Source organism: Diorhabda sublineata, chromosome 5 (assembly GCF_026230105.1).
Source record: "Diorhabda sublineata isolate icDioSubl1.1 chromosome 5, icDioSubl1.1, whole genome shotgun sequence".
In the NCBI taxonomy this organism is placed as follows: domain Eukaryota; kingdom Metazoa; phylum Arthropoda; class Insecta; order Coleoptera; family Chrysomelidae; genus Diorhabda; species Diorhabda sublineata.
In genome coordinates this window covers 14,882,117-14,901,274 of record NC_079478.1, presented here as the reverse complement: position 1 = coordinate 14,901,274, position 19,158 = coordinate 14,882,117, and the positions used below count along the sequence as shown (strand labels likewise).

The window sequence follows — 19,158 nt, the reverse complement described above, 5'->3', positions numbered from 1 at the left end:
ATACTCTAAAGACAAACATGATCAGAATATTATGAGTCTTTTTTCATATTTGTGAGATATTAAAGTGTACTCACGCATTTCACTAACTCTGTAAATAAAATTAGTAGAACCATAAATCGGTATTGAAATAGTGAAAAATCAGAGGTGTTGAGGTGAACAACAAATAATGAGGCAAAATATTGAGTAGATTGAGAACTATTTATGAGTTTCTATAAATATATAGTTTCGTTAGATCGTTACTTTTCAATGGCGAATCATCTCAGTCAATTTAAAAGATTTTTAACGAGATGATACAACATCTCCACCACTACACAGCATTATCCGTCAACTGTAAGGCCTTCATGAAACCTTAGTTCATAATCAATAAGTGATTTCAAAACTTAAGTCGTAATTTTTGTATTGTTGTATCAGAGGTCCTATTATAAGATAATGACCTTTAGACTTGTATTATACTCTAAAGAAGAACTACTCTACTCGGAATAGAAAAAGATGGAGCTTGTTCTTAGTCACTAAGTCATATAAACCATAAACTAGTATATTTATGAAAACTGCACGTCATCTAATCACAACTTATTATTCAACTATTTCATACGGCATTTAGCGCTTTCTCGATTCCAGCTTCCATTTTATCTTCAATAATATCAACAAATGGTAGTTCATTCCTCAACATATTTTTAACAAAATTTTCAACACTTTCATTATTAATTTCTATTCCGTATTCCATTACGGCCACCTTTTTTTTGGGTAAATCAATAGCTACTAAAAGAGGAAAAACGTCATCTAAACCTACAATGTCTCTCAAAATATCCGAAGATTCACTATCAACTCCAATTAAAAATTGAACGCAAGGATCTTCTTCAAGACTTAGGAAAAAGTCTTCTTGGACTGAATTGAAGTTGATGTTATTCATTTTGTAGTAGTTCTCAGCTGCTGGAGACAAAACTGATTCGGCGAATTGTACTTCTGTATCTTCACCATCTGCAAAACGGTAATTTGTAAGTATACAGGATATCCAGAAACTCTCCCGCCACGTGCAAATACTAGGTGACTTAATATCTATCACCCCTATCCAAATGTTTTTAAAAAGCCGCTATCCACATATTTAGATCCTGGTACATTATATGTGCATGCAATGGTTGTTTACTAGAAACTTGCGTTTTCTATTGCTGTGGCAATTGTTCAAATTGCGAGGAAATGTTAAAATTTGATAAAATTGGTAGACATTTTTGAGTTTCAGTTATTCATAATAAACAGTAAGATAATGTGCTCTTTCGTTTGTAATGTATTGTTTAGAGAAAAATTAGTTTTAATATTTTGTATTTTGGCAATTAATATTGTTATTTAATCATAAAACCAGGTACCTATTAAATTTTGATGTTGTGGCTTCCTCCTTGAATCCTTGTGGTGGTAATAGAAATTGCGAACTTATAGTGAACAATTTATTTCTAGATTTTGGATTGTACAGGAGGTAAATTTATATTGCGATGTTTTAGCTTCATTATATCCCTTATTAGAGCTGCTTTTGTTGTAATTAATATATACTAGTTTTCCATTAAATAAGTATCAGAAATCATAGAAAAGTACGAACTCTGTAGCTATATTAGAACCTGAGATATAGATCTCGAAGAAAAATTGTACAAAAATCCATAACTCCACATTGAATGTCCGCGCTTAGCTCCTCTCCAACTCAACCGATTTAAGTGTTCAAAATCTCAAAAGAAAGAAGGTGTTTTAGCGAGTGTTCTTAAATCAAAACAAACTCTGTAGCTAGATTATAACCTGAGATATAGATCTTTGAATTTAGAACAATTTCCGAAAACCTACAAAAAACCATAACTCCACAATGAATGTCCGCACCTAGCTCCTCTCCAACTCAACCGATTTAAGTGTTCAAAAACTCAAAAGAAAGAGGGTGTTTCAGCGAGTGTTGTCAAACCAAAACGAAGTTGCATCTTGCATAGAACCTGAGATATTGAGGATAGAACGTGTGTATGTGAAAAACTCCCATAAGTAATGTACAGGGGGAAATCGCATTTGAGTATAACTTGAGAATGGTGAAAATTAGATGAAATCCGATGGTTGATGGCTGATCTGTGCATCAATACCTTTCATTGAAAAAAAATTAAGCAAATCGGTTGGGTAGAACGCCTGAACGGACTCGGAATGGAAATCAACAATTGTTTTAATATATAAGATAATAAATGTCCTATCCACACATGCGTTGGCTACTAATAACAAAACATACTGTAACTGGGTGATTCGCAGTTTCTTCTCCTTTCTCACAGAATACACTCAATGTAACAAAGCCAGTGAGAAAATCTAACATATTTTGGATACGATCTAGATATTTCTTGAAACTCATAGCATTAAATTTTAGCACTTTTATACATAGCACTTTTCTTTACCACAGAAATGTGCCGGTAGAATAAAAGGCTTCTAACCTCCTTTGGTAATATGATTGATTCCCGAATAAGCGGAAACCAAACGGAAAGACCTTATGATTCTTACCTACGTCACTGTGTTTGAACCAATGTCGAAGCATTTTTTCATCGCTCCTTCAGGTGTAGAAAATCGATGACCTCGCAATTTATTTCTGATTGCGGGAATAAGAAGTAATTTGGTACCAAACAAGTACTGTATGGTGGATAACCCATCAGTTCGATGTTTTTACTGCTTAAAAACGTTTTTGTCAGAGCTGATGTGTAAGAGTTCGCATTGTCGTGGTGGAGAATGATTCGTCTTCTGCGATTGGCACTACTGGCAAACAAATGCTGGTGTACCATCTAGAATTGACCGTTCTACGTTGCTCTAATGGAACGGTAGCGATATGTCCAGTTACTCCGAAAAAATAGGCTTTGGCTTTGAAGTGTATCGTGCGCGACCAACTCAACTCCTATTGGATTTGGCTCGTCTAGAAAGACTCATACACTCGATTATTGTTTAGTTTCGGCTTCGTATACATAGATCCATTATTCGTCGCGTGTCCCAATCTTATAAATGTCTTTGAAGCATTGCGAATTTATTCAGCATTTCTTTGCAACAATTGACAAGACCTTTTTTGAGCCATTGTCGAATTATGAGGTATCTATCATTTTGACAGCCACATGCCTCAATCTCACGGTATGTTACATGAAAATCTTGCAATATCAGTTCACGCACAACATCGGTATTTTCTAGCACAACAGCCGATTTTGGACGACCTTCACGAAATTCATTCTGTAGTGAAGTGCGACCACGATTGAATTCGAAAAAGCAGCGAGATAACAAAGTTTATTACAGCATTTTCAGATTTTACATATCCACATCAGTGTTGCCATATCTCAGAACTTGAGCAGCCCTCGTATCAGAATCGTTAGTAAGCACACATCAGTGGCAAGTATTGAACATCTGGTACCAGCTCGGAATACATCAGTGCCAGTTACCTTCGCGGCTTTTGAATCGCCTGTATAGCATAACATTTGATTGTATTCTTTTGAAATCTTGAATGCATTAAAAGCTTTTTTTCGATACTTATTTTCTAGATCATATAGTCAGAATCGCTCATGAAATATACTTATTTAGAGAGAACCACAATCTCTGCTTTCTAATACTATCATTCCTTCTACAATTTATCATTGCATGCTCATACAATGTACAAAAATGGAAATTTATAGATAGCTGCTTTTTTGAATTATTCTTAGAAAAAGACGTCAAGTGTCAAATTTAAAATTACATCTAGTATATGTAGTTTGAGTTTGGTAGGAAAGTTTCTATACAAGTATTAATGTACATTGAGTAGAAATGAAGAGGTATTTAGGAACGTATTATCTCATTTCAAGCTTCAAACTTTCATGATCATTACTGTATTCATTGTAATGGGATTCCATATACGTTGTAATTGGTTGAACAGTCGACTGAACGGAAAATAAAAGCTCAACATTTTAAAACTTTCATGTCACGTTGAGTTTTGATAATTACATCAGTATACAATCATGTGCTTTAGGTTTTGCGTTACCTCTCAATCCGTTACATCGTGTTCCCAAGTTTTCATTGTCGTTTTACAGTAGATGCAGATGCTTTTTCCATAGAAGATTTGAAAAATCATTCGAAAGTAAATAAATAATTATAAACCGATTGATGTACGTTTTTAATAAATAGATATGACTAAGTGAAGTTTTATTCCAGAAGATGAAGATTCTATCTAAACATCAAGTCTGCGCTTTTGGATCTAAATTCATATTAACATACATCTTAAGAAGCGTAGTTGAAAAATATTATCATGTTGCTATTATCATGGGAAGAAATAAGTAGAAATTTCCCCATTAATTTACGTCCTTTGATATATCTTGACAATACAATATGGAAATAAGTTTTGAAGCACAGGTGAATATAAAAATCAAAAATTCTTATAAAATTGTTTTGATCAACTTTGAACAACAACTTATTTGCAATAGAAACCAAGATATTTTCTATAATACACTCTATTTAATGGTTCAGATACTTGAGATGATAAAATACATATAGCAATCGCGGATTTTTCAAATGATTTTTAAAGTGAAATAGTATCTAGAAAATCTAACAAGCTATGTCAAGAATATATTTCTTATGACCAATTTATTTGAAACCTATATTATTCTTAGTTACCTTTAGGTTTAGCATTTTACTAGGTGAGGTGAAAAAATCATAGGCCAACACCTAGGCTACAAGTATTAACTCCATATGTATGATTTTCAGTTAGCCTTAAGCTTCTAAATTTGACAGCTGACGTAATATTAGTTTTTGAGTTTGAGCATTGTAAACAAATGGATAAAAACCATTGTTTTTTGACAAAAAATACTACTGAAGCCAAGGAACGACTTAATAAGCATTATTCGGACTTTTTCTCAGGAAAAACAATATTGTGAAGTGGTTTGATGAGGACAAATGAACTCCGAGAACGATGCAAGCAGTGGACGCCACAAAGAGGATGTCACTGAAGGAAACATCTATAAAGTCCACAAAATAATTTCGAATAACAAATAATGTGAAGCTGAATGAGATAGCTAAGGCCCTAAATATGAACGTGTTGCATACATAAGGAATGAATATTTGGGTTTGTGAAAACTCAAAATGGATGAATCGTGAGCTCATAATCGATCCAAACATCGATCAAAACAATGAAAACGTTGGCAAAGTTGTGTGAATTCGTCTTTGAATTGATTTCGCAATATTCTTCAGATTTGGATTTCGTCTATTTTAATGCTAAAGTCAAATCGTACTATGAAAATTGTATTAAAAGCTTCTATTATCGCTATAATCTTTTTATCTCTCATTTGTTTGAATATACTGAAACAATATAAGATATTGAAAAATAATATCACTCAGCTCAATTTTGGAATTATTCTTTATTCAAAACTTATAGTCCAATCTCTTCCCATATTCTTCTCTATCTTGATCTATTGATCTTTCTATCTATATTATGGTCACCTTATTTTTTTGTGGATACCTGCTCCAGATATATTATTTGTTATTGTATTCTCATGTATTCCATGTATATATCCTATCCAGCTAAGTCGCCTTTCTTGAATTATCGCCTTCATTTCTAGATAAATCTTTTATTATCTAGTTTCTATTTCGGACTATTTCATTAGGGTCAGTGCTGTACTATCTGTACTAACTGTACAATCAGGTTATCGTCTTCGGAGATTTAAGGTAATTTTATAGTCAGAGGGCGTCCTAAACGGGTGGGATAAAAAACGTGTAGTGCGTTGGGTATCTAGATATTTCAGTACTCGAACACTCGCCGTACTCTTCAGATTTGGCACCATGCGACTTTTTTTTGTTTCCGAAGATAAAATCTGCTTTGAAAGGGACCCGATTTGAGTCGATGGAAGCGGTAAGGAAAAAAACGGCTGAGCTCCTAAAGGCGCTCACCAAAGAAGACTTCCAGCACTGCTTCGATCAATGGAAAAAACGTATGGAAAGGTGTATGGCGAGGGGAGGGAAGTATATTGAAGGACAGCATTCGACTGTAGAATAATTTTTATAATAAACCCTTTTTCGTAACCAGTCTCGTTATTTAATAGCCAAACCAAAGCACAGATTCCATAAGAACTTACGAGCGGATATCAATTTACTAAAATTTAATAAGGCTTTGATTGGCTATAAAACAGAAGTAACTACTGCACTACAATAATTAATAATCGAAATTTAATAAATAGTTGATAAAAAACGTAACAGACTGATTGGTAATAGATAGAATATTCATTTTCTTATTATCGTTGTTCATTGATTAAAAAAATTTTTAAATATTGTCAATTATATAATTATGTATGAAAAAATACAAGGAAACTAAATAATATATCATTATAAAATCCTAACATTTCTTTGATGATAAACGACATCAAAGTCAAATCTTCCACGCTTTCAAGTGACAATTATTTTCTCTTTAAAGCATTAACGATACAGCTGTTTCAGAAGATTTAATTTTAGTTTAGGTAAGCATCCCCGGAATAAAAGGATGTTCGTCTTGATTTCTGTCACTCTATAATTATGGAGAAGCTCTTTATCAAAAGAGATTGCTTACCAGTTTAAAATACTCAAGTGTTAACGATTCAGTAGGTTTACTTTCAACGTGTTGATGAAAGAGAATGACATGCCTTTTAGTTTTGAATTCAAAGAAAATGGTTTTTATATATTTCAATAGTTATAACTTCTACCTCAAATATAATTTTATATTTCTGAAATAATGGCATAACGCATTTATAAACTTACCAACAAAAAGTACTATTGCAGGAAAATCATATAATTTTGTTAAGTACCGTTCAGTTAGTATATTGACAGGTCTGGGCTTCCAAGGAAAATACTGCAAAGAAAAATAACACTATTATTCTATCATAATCATAGCAAAACTTGTCATATTAATTGAAGGAAAGTGAGTTGAGTGAGCTTCTTTAAATTGAGGTCAATTACCTCGATTTAAAGTAGTAAACAGGAATTAACTAAAGGAATATGTTAAAGTTAAGCTGTTAACTGCATATGTAATGGCTTTTACCAACTTATAAATATTGAAACATCTTGTTTCCAAGGTTAATATGAGTAATTTATTCATAGAGATTGTGCTAAGATGATACATAATAATTTAGTCTTTACAATATAATTGTTCTTCGCATTAATATTACATACTTCTTAAGAAACATTGTCGGATAAATTTCAAAACATTCAGCTATGAAAAAAATTAAAGATCAAGTTAAGTGGATTATTGTTTGTGAATATCAATGAAAGTATTTAGTTACTTTGGTAGTAACGAAGCAAAAGTTGTAAAAATCAATGTGAAGGCAAAGTCTATTGAGTTTCCACGTTTTTATTGTCCGGTGAAAGCACGAGACGAAACATTCTTAGAATAATTAAAACACAATTAAAATAAATTCATGTAAAAAACTGAAGACGGTTGAATTAGCAATTTCGTGACCTCCAATACATTGCAAAGTCTTAACAGTAGAAACGGAGAAAATATTTTCGTGAATTTCATATTCCAGCATGCTAGAAATTAGTTACGTATGCTAATAAACATTTAGAACAACATTGAATATGTAACTAAGGACTTTGATTTATGATTGGTTATGCTCTAGCAGTTCATGAGTATCTGTAGCGATTTTTGTTATGCTCGTATTTTTCTCTTTCGCTGAAAGTGATAGCTATCCAAAACTTCTCTATGTTATTGTTAGCAATTTTAACAAGAAACAAATCCCTGTTCAGACTCGTTACGTACTACGAAATTAAATGAATAATTTTAAGATGAGTCGAAAAATAAGATGAAATTTGAATCAATCTTTTTTCAGACAGTATCTGTCTAGCAATGCAGATGCTCTTTTGTCGCCTTCTCAATTCCAGGTATGGTGTCAAAATGTTTCCTTTCCAACATAGAAAGACTTTTTGTAGCCGAATACTCGCGAATAAAAAGCAATGATTATACGTTGATATGATGAAATAAAGAGGTATGTTCATTTTCAGGTATCTTTTTTCAGTTATTTGATAGTCACATCTTATACAGCTTTAGTTTGAATATGAAGCTCTAAACGAATAACAATAACAAACAAAATATCCCGTTTTTTCGATAAACTCGTTTAATTCACATAATGTTTTATTTACACTCCAATCTTCAAATAATAGAGTCAGTGTGTGTGCAAACGAATTTTAAATTAATTATTTGTTGATTTTATACCGACAGCATTTATCTCATTTGTCAGATTATGTAATCATATTACGGATATGAAGAGGAATTATAAATAGATCTCAAAACGTACAATTCAATGCAATACGAATATCCTTGAAGTCGTAGTTGAAAATAATACTATTGAATTATTTCTATAGAACTGTACACAAAAATATTAGTCGTTTACCTGAAATATTAAATGAAAAATATTTACTATCAATCCTTGATATTTTAAGAAACCGATATACGTGGATGGTTCCAGAAGTGTGTGGCCGGATCTAGAGATGGTGGTAGTTGCTTGAAAAATACCACTGTATTAGAAATAACAGAATTTCTACAGCATATGTTTCCAGTTTAAAGACGCCACGTTGTTTAGTATTTGTTTGGTACCCATCAATAGTGAATGTTTTCAGTGAATTAGTAAACATTGAACATTGAAATTGGTCATCGTTATGTCATACATACTGAATTGTACGTCAGAATGTGCTGTACATCGCATATTAACGAAAATTTGAACCTGTGCAAGATGAGTACGGCGTTTCATAACCATAGATGAAGCGTGGGTTCGTCCCTTCACACCCGAAACAATCAAAACAATGGTCTCAAAGGGGAGAACCAGCTCCAAAGAAGGCAAAGACCATTCCATCTGCAAGCAAGGTGTCGGTTTTTTGGGATTCGTGTGGTTTAATTTTCATTGACTATCTTGAGAGAAGAAAAACGGCCGAATTCGGCAAAGAAGAAAGTGTTGCTTCATCAAGACAATGCACCAGCTCACACATCCTACATTACAATTGAAATAATTGATTAATTAAAGTTTGAATTGCTATCTAATGGACCCTGTTCGTCAGATTTAATCCCTCGGATTATTTTCTCTTTCCAGATTGGAAAAATTGCTAGGTGGTCAAAGATTTTCCAATAATGATGAAGAGTTGATGTCGGCAGTTGAATTCTATTTTGAAGAGGTTGACGATTCTTATTAGAACAAAGGTATCGAACTTTTGATTATCGCTGGGAGAATTATATGGAGCTGAGAAATAAATTTATTTTTTTCCAAAATTTTTGTGTTTTCTTTGTTGGGTCAGGTACTTCTGTGACCATCGTGTGACCTCGTATCAAACAAGATAACCGAGTCAGGTTACATACTTTTTGATACATCAGAAAAACTGACAGTTATGTATTCATAGTAAATGAGAAAGAAATCAGTTGTAAAAATTTTGTTGAAAAAACGTCTTCCTCCACATTTTTCTGTATTTGTGTTTCAACATTTTTCATCAGACGTTTCGAAAAATATATTAAATTGTCTCTACAAATCTTAATTACCTGTGCTGAAGGATCTTCCGCCACTTCTGTTCTAGCATCCATGGTGATTATGTGACCATTACTGTCTAATAGTAACAACGTTGGAATTCCTCTGATTCCATATAATTGTGCTAATTCCGCTCGCACTGCTGTTTGCTGAAACGGTACTGAAATCCATGGCATTGTTTCGACATATGCTCGATAAGACTCGGCACTCCTAAAATAAAATAATTATCGCATGAATAAATCATTTTACAATTCATAGCGTTGCAACATTCAAAAAAGTTGAATCTAGAACAATCTCTTGGAATTTTTTTTATTAAACGAATATACAAATGACCCGAATTTGAATAGCTGTAAGATATATGGAGAAAAAACCAAACTCTAAAAAGATAGTTTAATACCAACAATAATAAATATACTTATATACTTATAGCTGATGTGAGCTACAACTACAACTGTGGTATTCGATCTACGATTTTATCTCATTTTAATCAGTCTCCTTAATCTTGACACTGCCTATGACATGTAAGATTCCGGTTGGGCTTCTCGTCACATAGTTTTCTAAATCTACGTGTGCGGCTGTTTCTTCCGCTTCTCGACAAAGATGTACATAAGCTACTTTCCTCCAACTTTATTATCTTCAGCTGTTTATTAAGTTTACAATGCCCTGCTAATATCCCTCAACCTTACGGTTGTTGCTAATTAAGTCTAGTGCGAGCTTAAGCGAATAATATTTGATAAAGTGCAATGCCTGCCTTTGGCGTTGGGTTTACGTCTATCCAATTTGATAATCTCTGTCCATAATTTAAGAAAACTTATTCAAATGCCTCAAATCAGATCTGGATCTGTTATAACTTTGGTGTATCATTCTTCGTCGTGTGTTAAATAATCGATATCTTCTGCAACTTTGGAGATGATTTCACCTTGCATGTTTTTCTATGTTCTTTATCATTAAAGCACACAGTGCATAATGGCTGCGATTTCTGCTCGAAACATTGTGAAATATCGTGACTTGTGGACTATTTAATTGTGGGCTTTTGTAGATAGCTCTTATGGTTTGTTGGTTTTCGATTTTAGAAGCATCTGTAAATCAGATTAGGGTACTGCTTCCCTGCTCAATATAGTAACTCCAAAGTGCTTATTAAGTTTGAAAAGAGAATTGATCTTCCCTGAGGCTATTTTCAAGTTCTTTTTTCTTTTCTTTAGTTATAATTCGTATCGTTAGTTATCAATAAGCTTTGGCTCCGTATAAGTCTGTACACTCTAGTTTCAGTTCTCTTAATATAACGTTAGGTTGGGTAAAAGCTAAACAGCTGCGACTGGAGCTCTTCTAATAAATATCCCTGTGATTCCTGTATCTAGGCAACTGAACCTTATATTGAAGTTTAACCTATAACCTAAAAGTATAATATCAAGTGTGAACATGTCCTACAGCAAATGCCTGAAAGAAATACCAGCACCAAAAAATGAATAAAAAAGATCACTGTCGGTAATTTATATAAAAATTGAATGAAATACAAAACAGCCATAGTTTATTTCAGAAAGGTATAGAGTAATAAAACCTCATTAGGTATGCAAAGGGACCACAGAGTGACCCAATGAATATTTAAGCCACTTTCATAACTTGGCATTGATTTCATTGTAAAATTCGTTCTTTTTATCAAGTGCAGGTAGTATCACCCGGGTTGGCGACAATTTATGGGTTTAGCCTATTGTTATCCATTTACAAACACTGATAATAGTGTGCCAAAGGCGTGCTGGTAGGATACTTTTAAAAAGGAAAGCTGAATCTGAAATAGGGTTGAAATTAGGCAGAGGCACTAATAGAAGGTTAAACGGTACCTGTTAAACGCAAACGTAACTGTATAATCTGCTACCTAAGTAATCCCTACACTGTATTTCGATATTGACACTTCAGGCCAGAAAACATACTTTTCCTAATTCTCTTACGCAATGACTTGAAATTTTAATATTACGAACTATTTAAAGACCTACACCTATGGCCGACACCAAAATTAAGCCGTTATGGACGTAATTCCCTATTTTATTACTCTGTACCTTTCTGAAATAGACTATAACTCTCATGAAAGCCAGAATAGGAAAGTGATTTAGCACTAACAGCAATCTATACGGAATGTAATTTAGAAAACATTTGTTAATTAAAACAAGGAATTTGAATTTCTTAGAATCTAAATAATCACTAACTGTCCAATATATTGATTATATATGCATTGTAAAAGGTTTTCCGGTAGGGACTTGACAATTTTGAATTTAGCTTGTGAACGCACCTTATCACTTAACATCGAACTGTCACTGTTAGTTTATTCAGTAGACATAACCTTTTCATCATGGTGAAGTACACGAACGAACAACGTCTGCAAATCTTAAAAATTTACTACAGATATTTGGAGTCGGTGGCCGCTACTTTAAGAGCGTTAACTCGACACGATTTTCGGTCGTAATTCTCGATATAGTAGACAGGCAGTAACAAGTTTAGTGAAAAAGTTTGAGTCTACATACTGTTGCCGTGCCAGTGAGACTACGGGTTGGTCGAAGTGTCGAAAATATCGCTGCCGTTGAAACGTCCGTAGCAAATGATCCAAATCAGTCAATCAAATAATATGGATACAAGCTACTCAAAAAGAGAGTATAAAAGTTTGAGAAAGATAAGCTTTGACTAAAGAAAGATTAAATGGAGTAACCCTTAGGTTGAGACTCACAATATACTGCTTAATAACTTGATGGTATAATTATGAGAATCGATTTCAGAGTGGCAGTTGAGATGAATATATTTATATATATAAATAAAATATTAGATCTTATGATGTTATTTTTTTCAAATGGTTGCATGTTGTGGATAAACTAATTATTGCCATGTTACTATTGAAATACAGTTCAAAAAAAAATCAATACTACGAATCGTTCGCATTTTATGGTGCAAGAAATACATTTAGTTTCATTGTATTTTCTTTATTTCGCTGTCTACGAAAAAGAAAATGATTTCCTCTCAATTTTCCTTAGAAGAGCCCTGAAAAGCATTTTCTAGCGTCAGAACAACAAAATGTTTCGAGCTGTTTAAAAATTCAATTTCACAAATAGCTTTTTTATATCCTTATAAATTACTCAATTTCCAAATAAATCATCTTTTATATAGCGATATCGAACGATGTATACATTACTTAGAGAGTGACTCTAATTTCTTGCTACGTTCAGCAGCCCCAGATATATTACAGGGTATAAATAATAGGTTCAAAAATTGAATTCAACGTAACTTTTTTTGATTTGATATCAAGCCACTTGAAAATACTTAACAACTAGTATCTATATGGATGTCTATGATTTATTATGATAATATATTTTATTATCTTTAATATTATGAAAGTTCTTCCCAAATTTCACCATAAAATATCGATATTTTGATCGATAGAAAACCGATTGATTAATAACCACCTTGCGTAAATTGAAAGTTACTGCCACAAAAGTCAATTTTTGAAAAGATCTTCATTTGAATAGTAAAACTACACTATCAACAATTAGAATTACAATGTACAATATTAATTAGGGATCGGTCTTATATACAAAAAAAAAATAATGCAATTATATTCTAAAAATATGTAATTCGGCAAGATCATTTGATAAAGTATTTTTGGAATTGCGGATGAGTAACTTATGTTTGATATGATGACTCAAAGTTATCACCGAACTGTAACTCGCGGCTGGACACTTTAAACAAATATAAAATTGTTGTGCTTTTTAGAAATTATAACCCCGGATCAGATAGATCACCTATAAGCTGATTAAGGATCTTAATCCAGAACAAGATTAATATCAGTTTCCATTTAAAACTTAACTCAGAAAAATGTTTTATTTCCAAAACCTCATTATCGTGAATAATCTCCTGATGGGAACCATTAGGACCTAGGAACCATATATTAAGTTATAAAATTTGTCCCTTTACTTCTGCTCCATTAAGATATCGTTTATAATTACCTAATTTTTACCTTATATTAATGTGACAGGAAAGAATCATAAATGTACCTATTTAACTTTTATTATATTGTATTTGTTGAGATTTATTGTAAACTGATTATGCCCTGACAGGAACCAACGTCTTACTTAAGTGATTCCATATGTTCCTTGGATACTTGAAGTTCCATTAACTCATCAATTTACTCGCCCTTATTTTTGTATTGATGTGACTCTAACGACCATAAATATTATTAATTATACTTTTTGTATGCAATAGGATTAGTATTTAAGAAAGCATATAGATGCATAGTGTGTTCTTAATAGTCTTGACATCCAACGAGTACAGTAGTCAGATTAATGAAAACACTTTATTTATTTGTATTTTATGTTAATAAACAGTTTTTACAAATTTGTGAATTAATTGACTGACGTGAATTCATAACATCATAATTTTTCTGTTTATAGACTTGAATCCAGTTGTGTGATTTTAGGTGTTTCAACCATTGTAATATAATGATATATATAAGATATAAGAAATTAATATTATTATTAAGGTTAAAAAAGCAATTACAAACAATCCGCCAGATGCAAGTTTCATCCACAATATACTAGAGTAGAAAGAATTCAGTTATCGAACGACAATGAATGGTAAAAGAAAGCTGCGTAGTTTGGAATAATAATAAGACAATAAAACTTATCGTATACCAAAGAAATCTAATCAAAAATGAGTAAAACTATAAACAATAATGACAAGTAGAGGGGAATAATGAGCTCTCTGAAGAGTCAAACCATTTTTATAGCAATAAGACACAAGAAAGCATCTCCTTCAAAGTTAATAAAAATATGGCACGTTATGAGATTTCGACACGTCGCTAGATAAATGCAAACTAGATTATATTCTTCTGTAATCAGACCGACGTCTTGTGAGATATGGGTAATCAAACAAATAGAAAACAGGAGGAATAGTGGAAAAGAAAAATATAATAATAATACACGGTGGAATCAGATTAGAAAAAAAATAGAGTTGAAAAGCCAATCAATATGTATTATAGTGAGTAGGATATAATATATTTGCAGAGAGCACAAAATCTAAGATTATTGGAATACGTGAAACGTTTAGACTAAGAAAGAGTACCGAAGATGCTGAAGAACATTTAATCTAGTTTATTGTTTTTCACGTCTTGGTTCTTTTTAAATGTATTTATATATAATGAATATTGTCGACTATAGAATTCCTCAATTTATCCAATAGATGCTAAATTTATAGGCATAACTATTGGGAAAGTAAAAAATACCTATCCAGAAAAGACTTTTCAATGGTTAGAAGGTAGATCGTGAAGTCAAAAATACGATGAAACTTGTTCACGAAATGTCAGGAGATGATTCAAGCAGAAGTTTTTTTTAATAGTATAAGGCAGATGATACAGTGATACAATAAATCGGCACAAATGACACTATTGGAGTCGGAATAATCCTCTTCTTCTTCCTTACATAGATTATATATTAATAAGCTACTTCCTTTCCATTACCAGCAGAACTTTCCTAAAATAAGTTGATCATTCCCGCCAACGTTTAGGCGGTCTTTCCTGTAATCTTCTTCCTTTTGGGTTGTTCATTTTGGCGTTTATAACGTTGCATTCCAGAATGTTAATCTCTGTCTCGCCCATCTTTCTAGTTCCTGTATTCCACTTTACTGTTAATTTTTCATTCCGTATTCTGTCGTGTAGAGTTATCCCTTGTATACTTCTTAGTACTTTCATTTCGACGGTTCTCTTCGTCTCTTGTGTTCTATTCATATCTGGTGTTGTTTCTACTGCGTATGTAATGATAGGTCTTACGGTCGTTTTATATATCCTCAATTTACTTTCCGTATTCACTCGTTATTTACGCACCCAGATATTTAAGATGAATCACTTGTTCGATAATTTTTGAGTCGATTTCCAACTTACATCGTATCGTTTCTTTGGCCTCCGCGGTGCATGAGCATATTAAGTTATTTTGGCTCAGTATCAAAGGAATGTAGTAGCTTTTGGAGATCTTTAGTATCGGTAATAAGGACAGCATCGTCAGCATAGCAGACGCCGAAGAATGGATATTCCATTTTGAATCCCGCTGCTTTGGGCAAACGTTCTAATATTTTATTCATTATCAAATTAAACATAAACGGGATGAGTGAATCTCCTTATCCAGCGTGCAGTTGAAATTTAACGAATATTGTGTATAGACCGCCAGGTTGTTTGATGAGGGTGAGACAAGGCTTGACCCTCGAGGTAGCGGAATATAACAGGCGAATGAAGCGTACTTACGTATGTATGTGAGAACTAAATTGTTGTTTAAGTCAAATGCTTCTAGTCAACAGCTAAGCGGGTTCTTGGTGCTGTACGCTTTCTTAGTATGTTACGTTCCGTTGCCTCACTCTCATCAACATCAACTTGGTAGGTTATACGCAATCTTCACTAAATTCCAGATATAAGAAGATCATTTGACCTTATGCCAATTGCAATAGCTGGCTTTTCCTCTGAGCTTTATTATATTATTAGGGAAGAGACAGAGAAGAAGCTTAGGATTTGAAGGACTGTATTTGAATCGAGGTAGAGCTAATATTCAATGATATTCTTCAACTCCATTATTTGGCTATTTTATCATATCATCATATCACAATTAATGCAAAAAGTTTTTTTCTCAAGAAAATTCTTTAATGAGATATGAATATGGATTTACACCCTGAAGAGTAATGTTCATGTTTCGTTATTTTAATAAGTCCATTGTTTTAAATCAACTTTTGACACAAAACGTACCAGGACATTGGATGAAAATATCTTTTTCCTACGATCACTTATGAAAATCATTGATTGCACACTTATTTTTACCTAAGAAAGTAGCTTATTTCACACATGTACTGAAAATAACAGAATATAAATGTATTGAAATGTTTCTTTTTTTTTAACGTTATATGTGGTCTCGAAGAATAGAGGGAATACGCGAATACATTATGAAACTGGCTGGGTGCCGAAAGGCAAATAGCCAAATTCAAGAAGACTGAAGATATAGAAAATATGATATTTTAAGATTATATTAGTGTTTACAAAAAAATTGAAAGTTTGTTGTGATTTGTGTTCATACTAGTGTCTGCGTGATAATTTAAACGTTAAATTTAAGTGGTATTACTATTACTGGGTAATGTATGAAGTAGTTGAATGAAAGTTTATTCTCCATAGTGGAGGAGAGCATTCTTCATGACTATCTTGATTTTACTAACAGGTAAGTTAAAAGTTTAAAAAAATTATTTCATAAACATTCCTTTCGTTTTTGTCATCTCTACTAATACAAAATAAAAAATATTTTGTAGGGTTTTTTAACTTTTGAGCATATATGTTTATAAACTTTTCAACACATGTGCGGTATTGTTTAATTGACTTATTTAAAAAATAGGTTTTTTTCAAGAATTTTTCGCGTGGTCGTACTTTGCACTCGTTACTTTTCTCAAGTAACTAGTGCGAAATGTATCACTTTCCAAACTCGTTATATAATATACTTTTTTTTTCATACAGTACTCTTAAATTCTTCCAATCCCAATTCAATATGTCTGCCTTTAATTACAATGTTACCTTAGTGACTTGTGTTAATTTTTATTTTTTTAAATAATAAGAGAATAATCAAAGGAGCTTTTTTCAGTAAAATTTTCAAAAATGACATTTCATCTTTTAATATAAATTTGCTTTTTATTTATAACCTGAAAATCAAATATTGAGACATACATCCGTAAAGTTACTATTACGGTACTCGATTAGATATTCTTGACTCGGCTCCTTCGTCGCCTCGTCCATAAACATCTATCTCGCACCATACTAAATCACTTCCCGGACTTATAACGTAAATAACTATTTCTGTTAACATGTAATAGTTTAGTAGAGACAATGCACTTTTTATTTAAATTAACAATTAATAACAATTTACGAATTATCCACAGTGACGGAACAATGATTTCACGGGCGACAGTACAAATTTGGACACATGATCAAAGATAATTATGAATAATGATAAATGTGTTGATTTTATTGATTATTATTATCATCACTATCATTATTATTACATCTTGTGCATCCTAAAAATATACTACACAGTCCTAGGTAAGCGTGAAATGACCTTTAATTTATCAATTGTTAATTTAATAACAAAGTGACATTGGAGAATATTTCTTTATCCGCGGAATTTTTAATATCCGGTTAAATGATTTCCTATTCGACTGACGTAGAGACGGAGTAGACGAAATATTTCTTAGTGTCGAGGTTTTTTAAGCTCAATTCAATCAGTTTTTCTGCTTGTGGCCACCCACGCAAACTAGAGTTGAAAGAAGGATGTTCGGTCGATGATAATGAGTAAGAGGTGAATATAAAAATAACGAGATATATTAATAAACACAGGGAGTGTTCATTTTGAATGCTTAAGTCTGATAATTTTCAATCGAAGAGTAACTGCCGTAAGAATTAATAAATTGGGGTGAGAGATACTGTCTCATCCAACGTACTCGCTCGATATCGCATCTTCGGATTTATTTATTTCGAGCGATACATCAGTTTATAGTAGCAAAAAATATAGATAATAATAAACTGAAGCTTTTTGAAAATCTATTCGTTTAATTTTACTTTAGAAGGGAGAAATTACTTTCTGATCCCCTTTCGTCAAAATCGAAATTCAATATATTTTCAAATATTCCACCTCCAAATAAACCATATAATGAGTTCACTTAATACATCTAATTTTCCACCCCTTCTAAATTCGAATTAGGGTTCAATATAGGTGGTAGTTATCAGGTTTAATCAAGGGTATTGAGTAGTTTGATATAGGGAGGGATATGCAGATTCATTAGATTCATTAGATTACATTGTGATACACTCGTACCCCATAATAGAAGGATCAGTGTCTGTATAAAGAATTTTGTGTTATACTCGTTAAAATTGAACAATAATTCACTTTAATCTCAAAACTAAGAGTTATCTTTATTAGATAATATGAATCAGTTTCCACAAGTATTGTCACTGGTTAGTAATCCACTCAAGCCAATGTTGAATCCATGACCAGTAACCTTCTCTCGAAAAAGCTTCCAATTGCTCTGTTATGACCTTCTCATAATGAGAAATGGTATCAATATGTTTACTTTTTAGTACATAGAAAACTTATAGTATTAAATCTGGTGAGTAAGGCGGACGTCGACAGAAGATTTTGAGTTGTCAAAAACTTGCGACTTGTGGCACGACGCATTGTAAAGGAAGCTGCCTGTCCACTTATTTTTTAGGCCTTTTTCATTAAAATTGATATTGAGATACTTATAATAAAGACTGACGGGTGTTTTACAATAATCCCAATTATTATAAAGGGTGTTCCGAGAATTGACGCAAAAAATTCGGGAGTGACTAGATAACGTGAAAATAATGCTGTGAGATGAAGAAAATTTTCTCACACCACTATCTAACTGCCGGAGGCCGCTTGTTACAATCAGTAACTTTTACAGAGACAACTTGTATAATCTAAAAACAGCAAAAATGAAATGTTCAATCGGTTAAAAAAAGGTAGTCTTTTCGTAATTCGATAAAATTTATGGTTAAGGAGATTGTAGATTTTTAGATCGTCTTACATGCCAAAGAAACCGTTTGCATAAAGAGACATTCTGACCAAAATTATAATAAATTGTAATTATTTACTAAAACAACAAC

The 19,158-nt window shown here is 32.5% G+C and overlaps 1 protein-coding gene across 2 annotated transcripts in view; it reads right to left on the bottom strand.

The window, feature by feature from the left end:
* Positions 1-391: 391 nt before the first annotated feature.
* LOC130443928 (nucleoredoxin-like) overlaps positions 392-19,158 on the bottom strand; it is a 68,706-nt gene continuing 49,939 nt past the window's right edge. For both annotated transcript variants that reach the window (XM_056778826.1, XM_056778827.1), the window contains exons 7-9: positions 9,494-9,689; positions 6,733-6,823; positions 392-978 (exon numbers count right to left, since the gene is read on the bottom strand). In XM_056778826.1, coding sequence (XP_056634804.1) covers positions 587-978; positions 6,733-6,823; positions 9,494-9,689 — 679 coding nt within the window. In that variant the 3' untranslated portion in view covers positions 392-586. The remainder of the gene's footprint in view (positions 979-6,732; positions 6,824-9,493; positions 9,690-19,158) is intronic.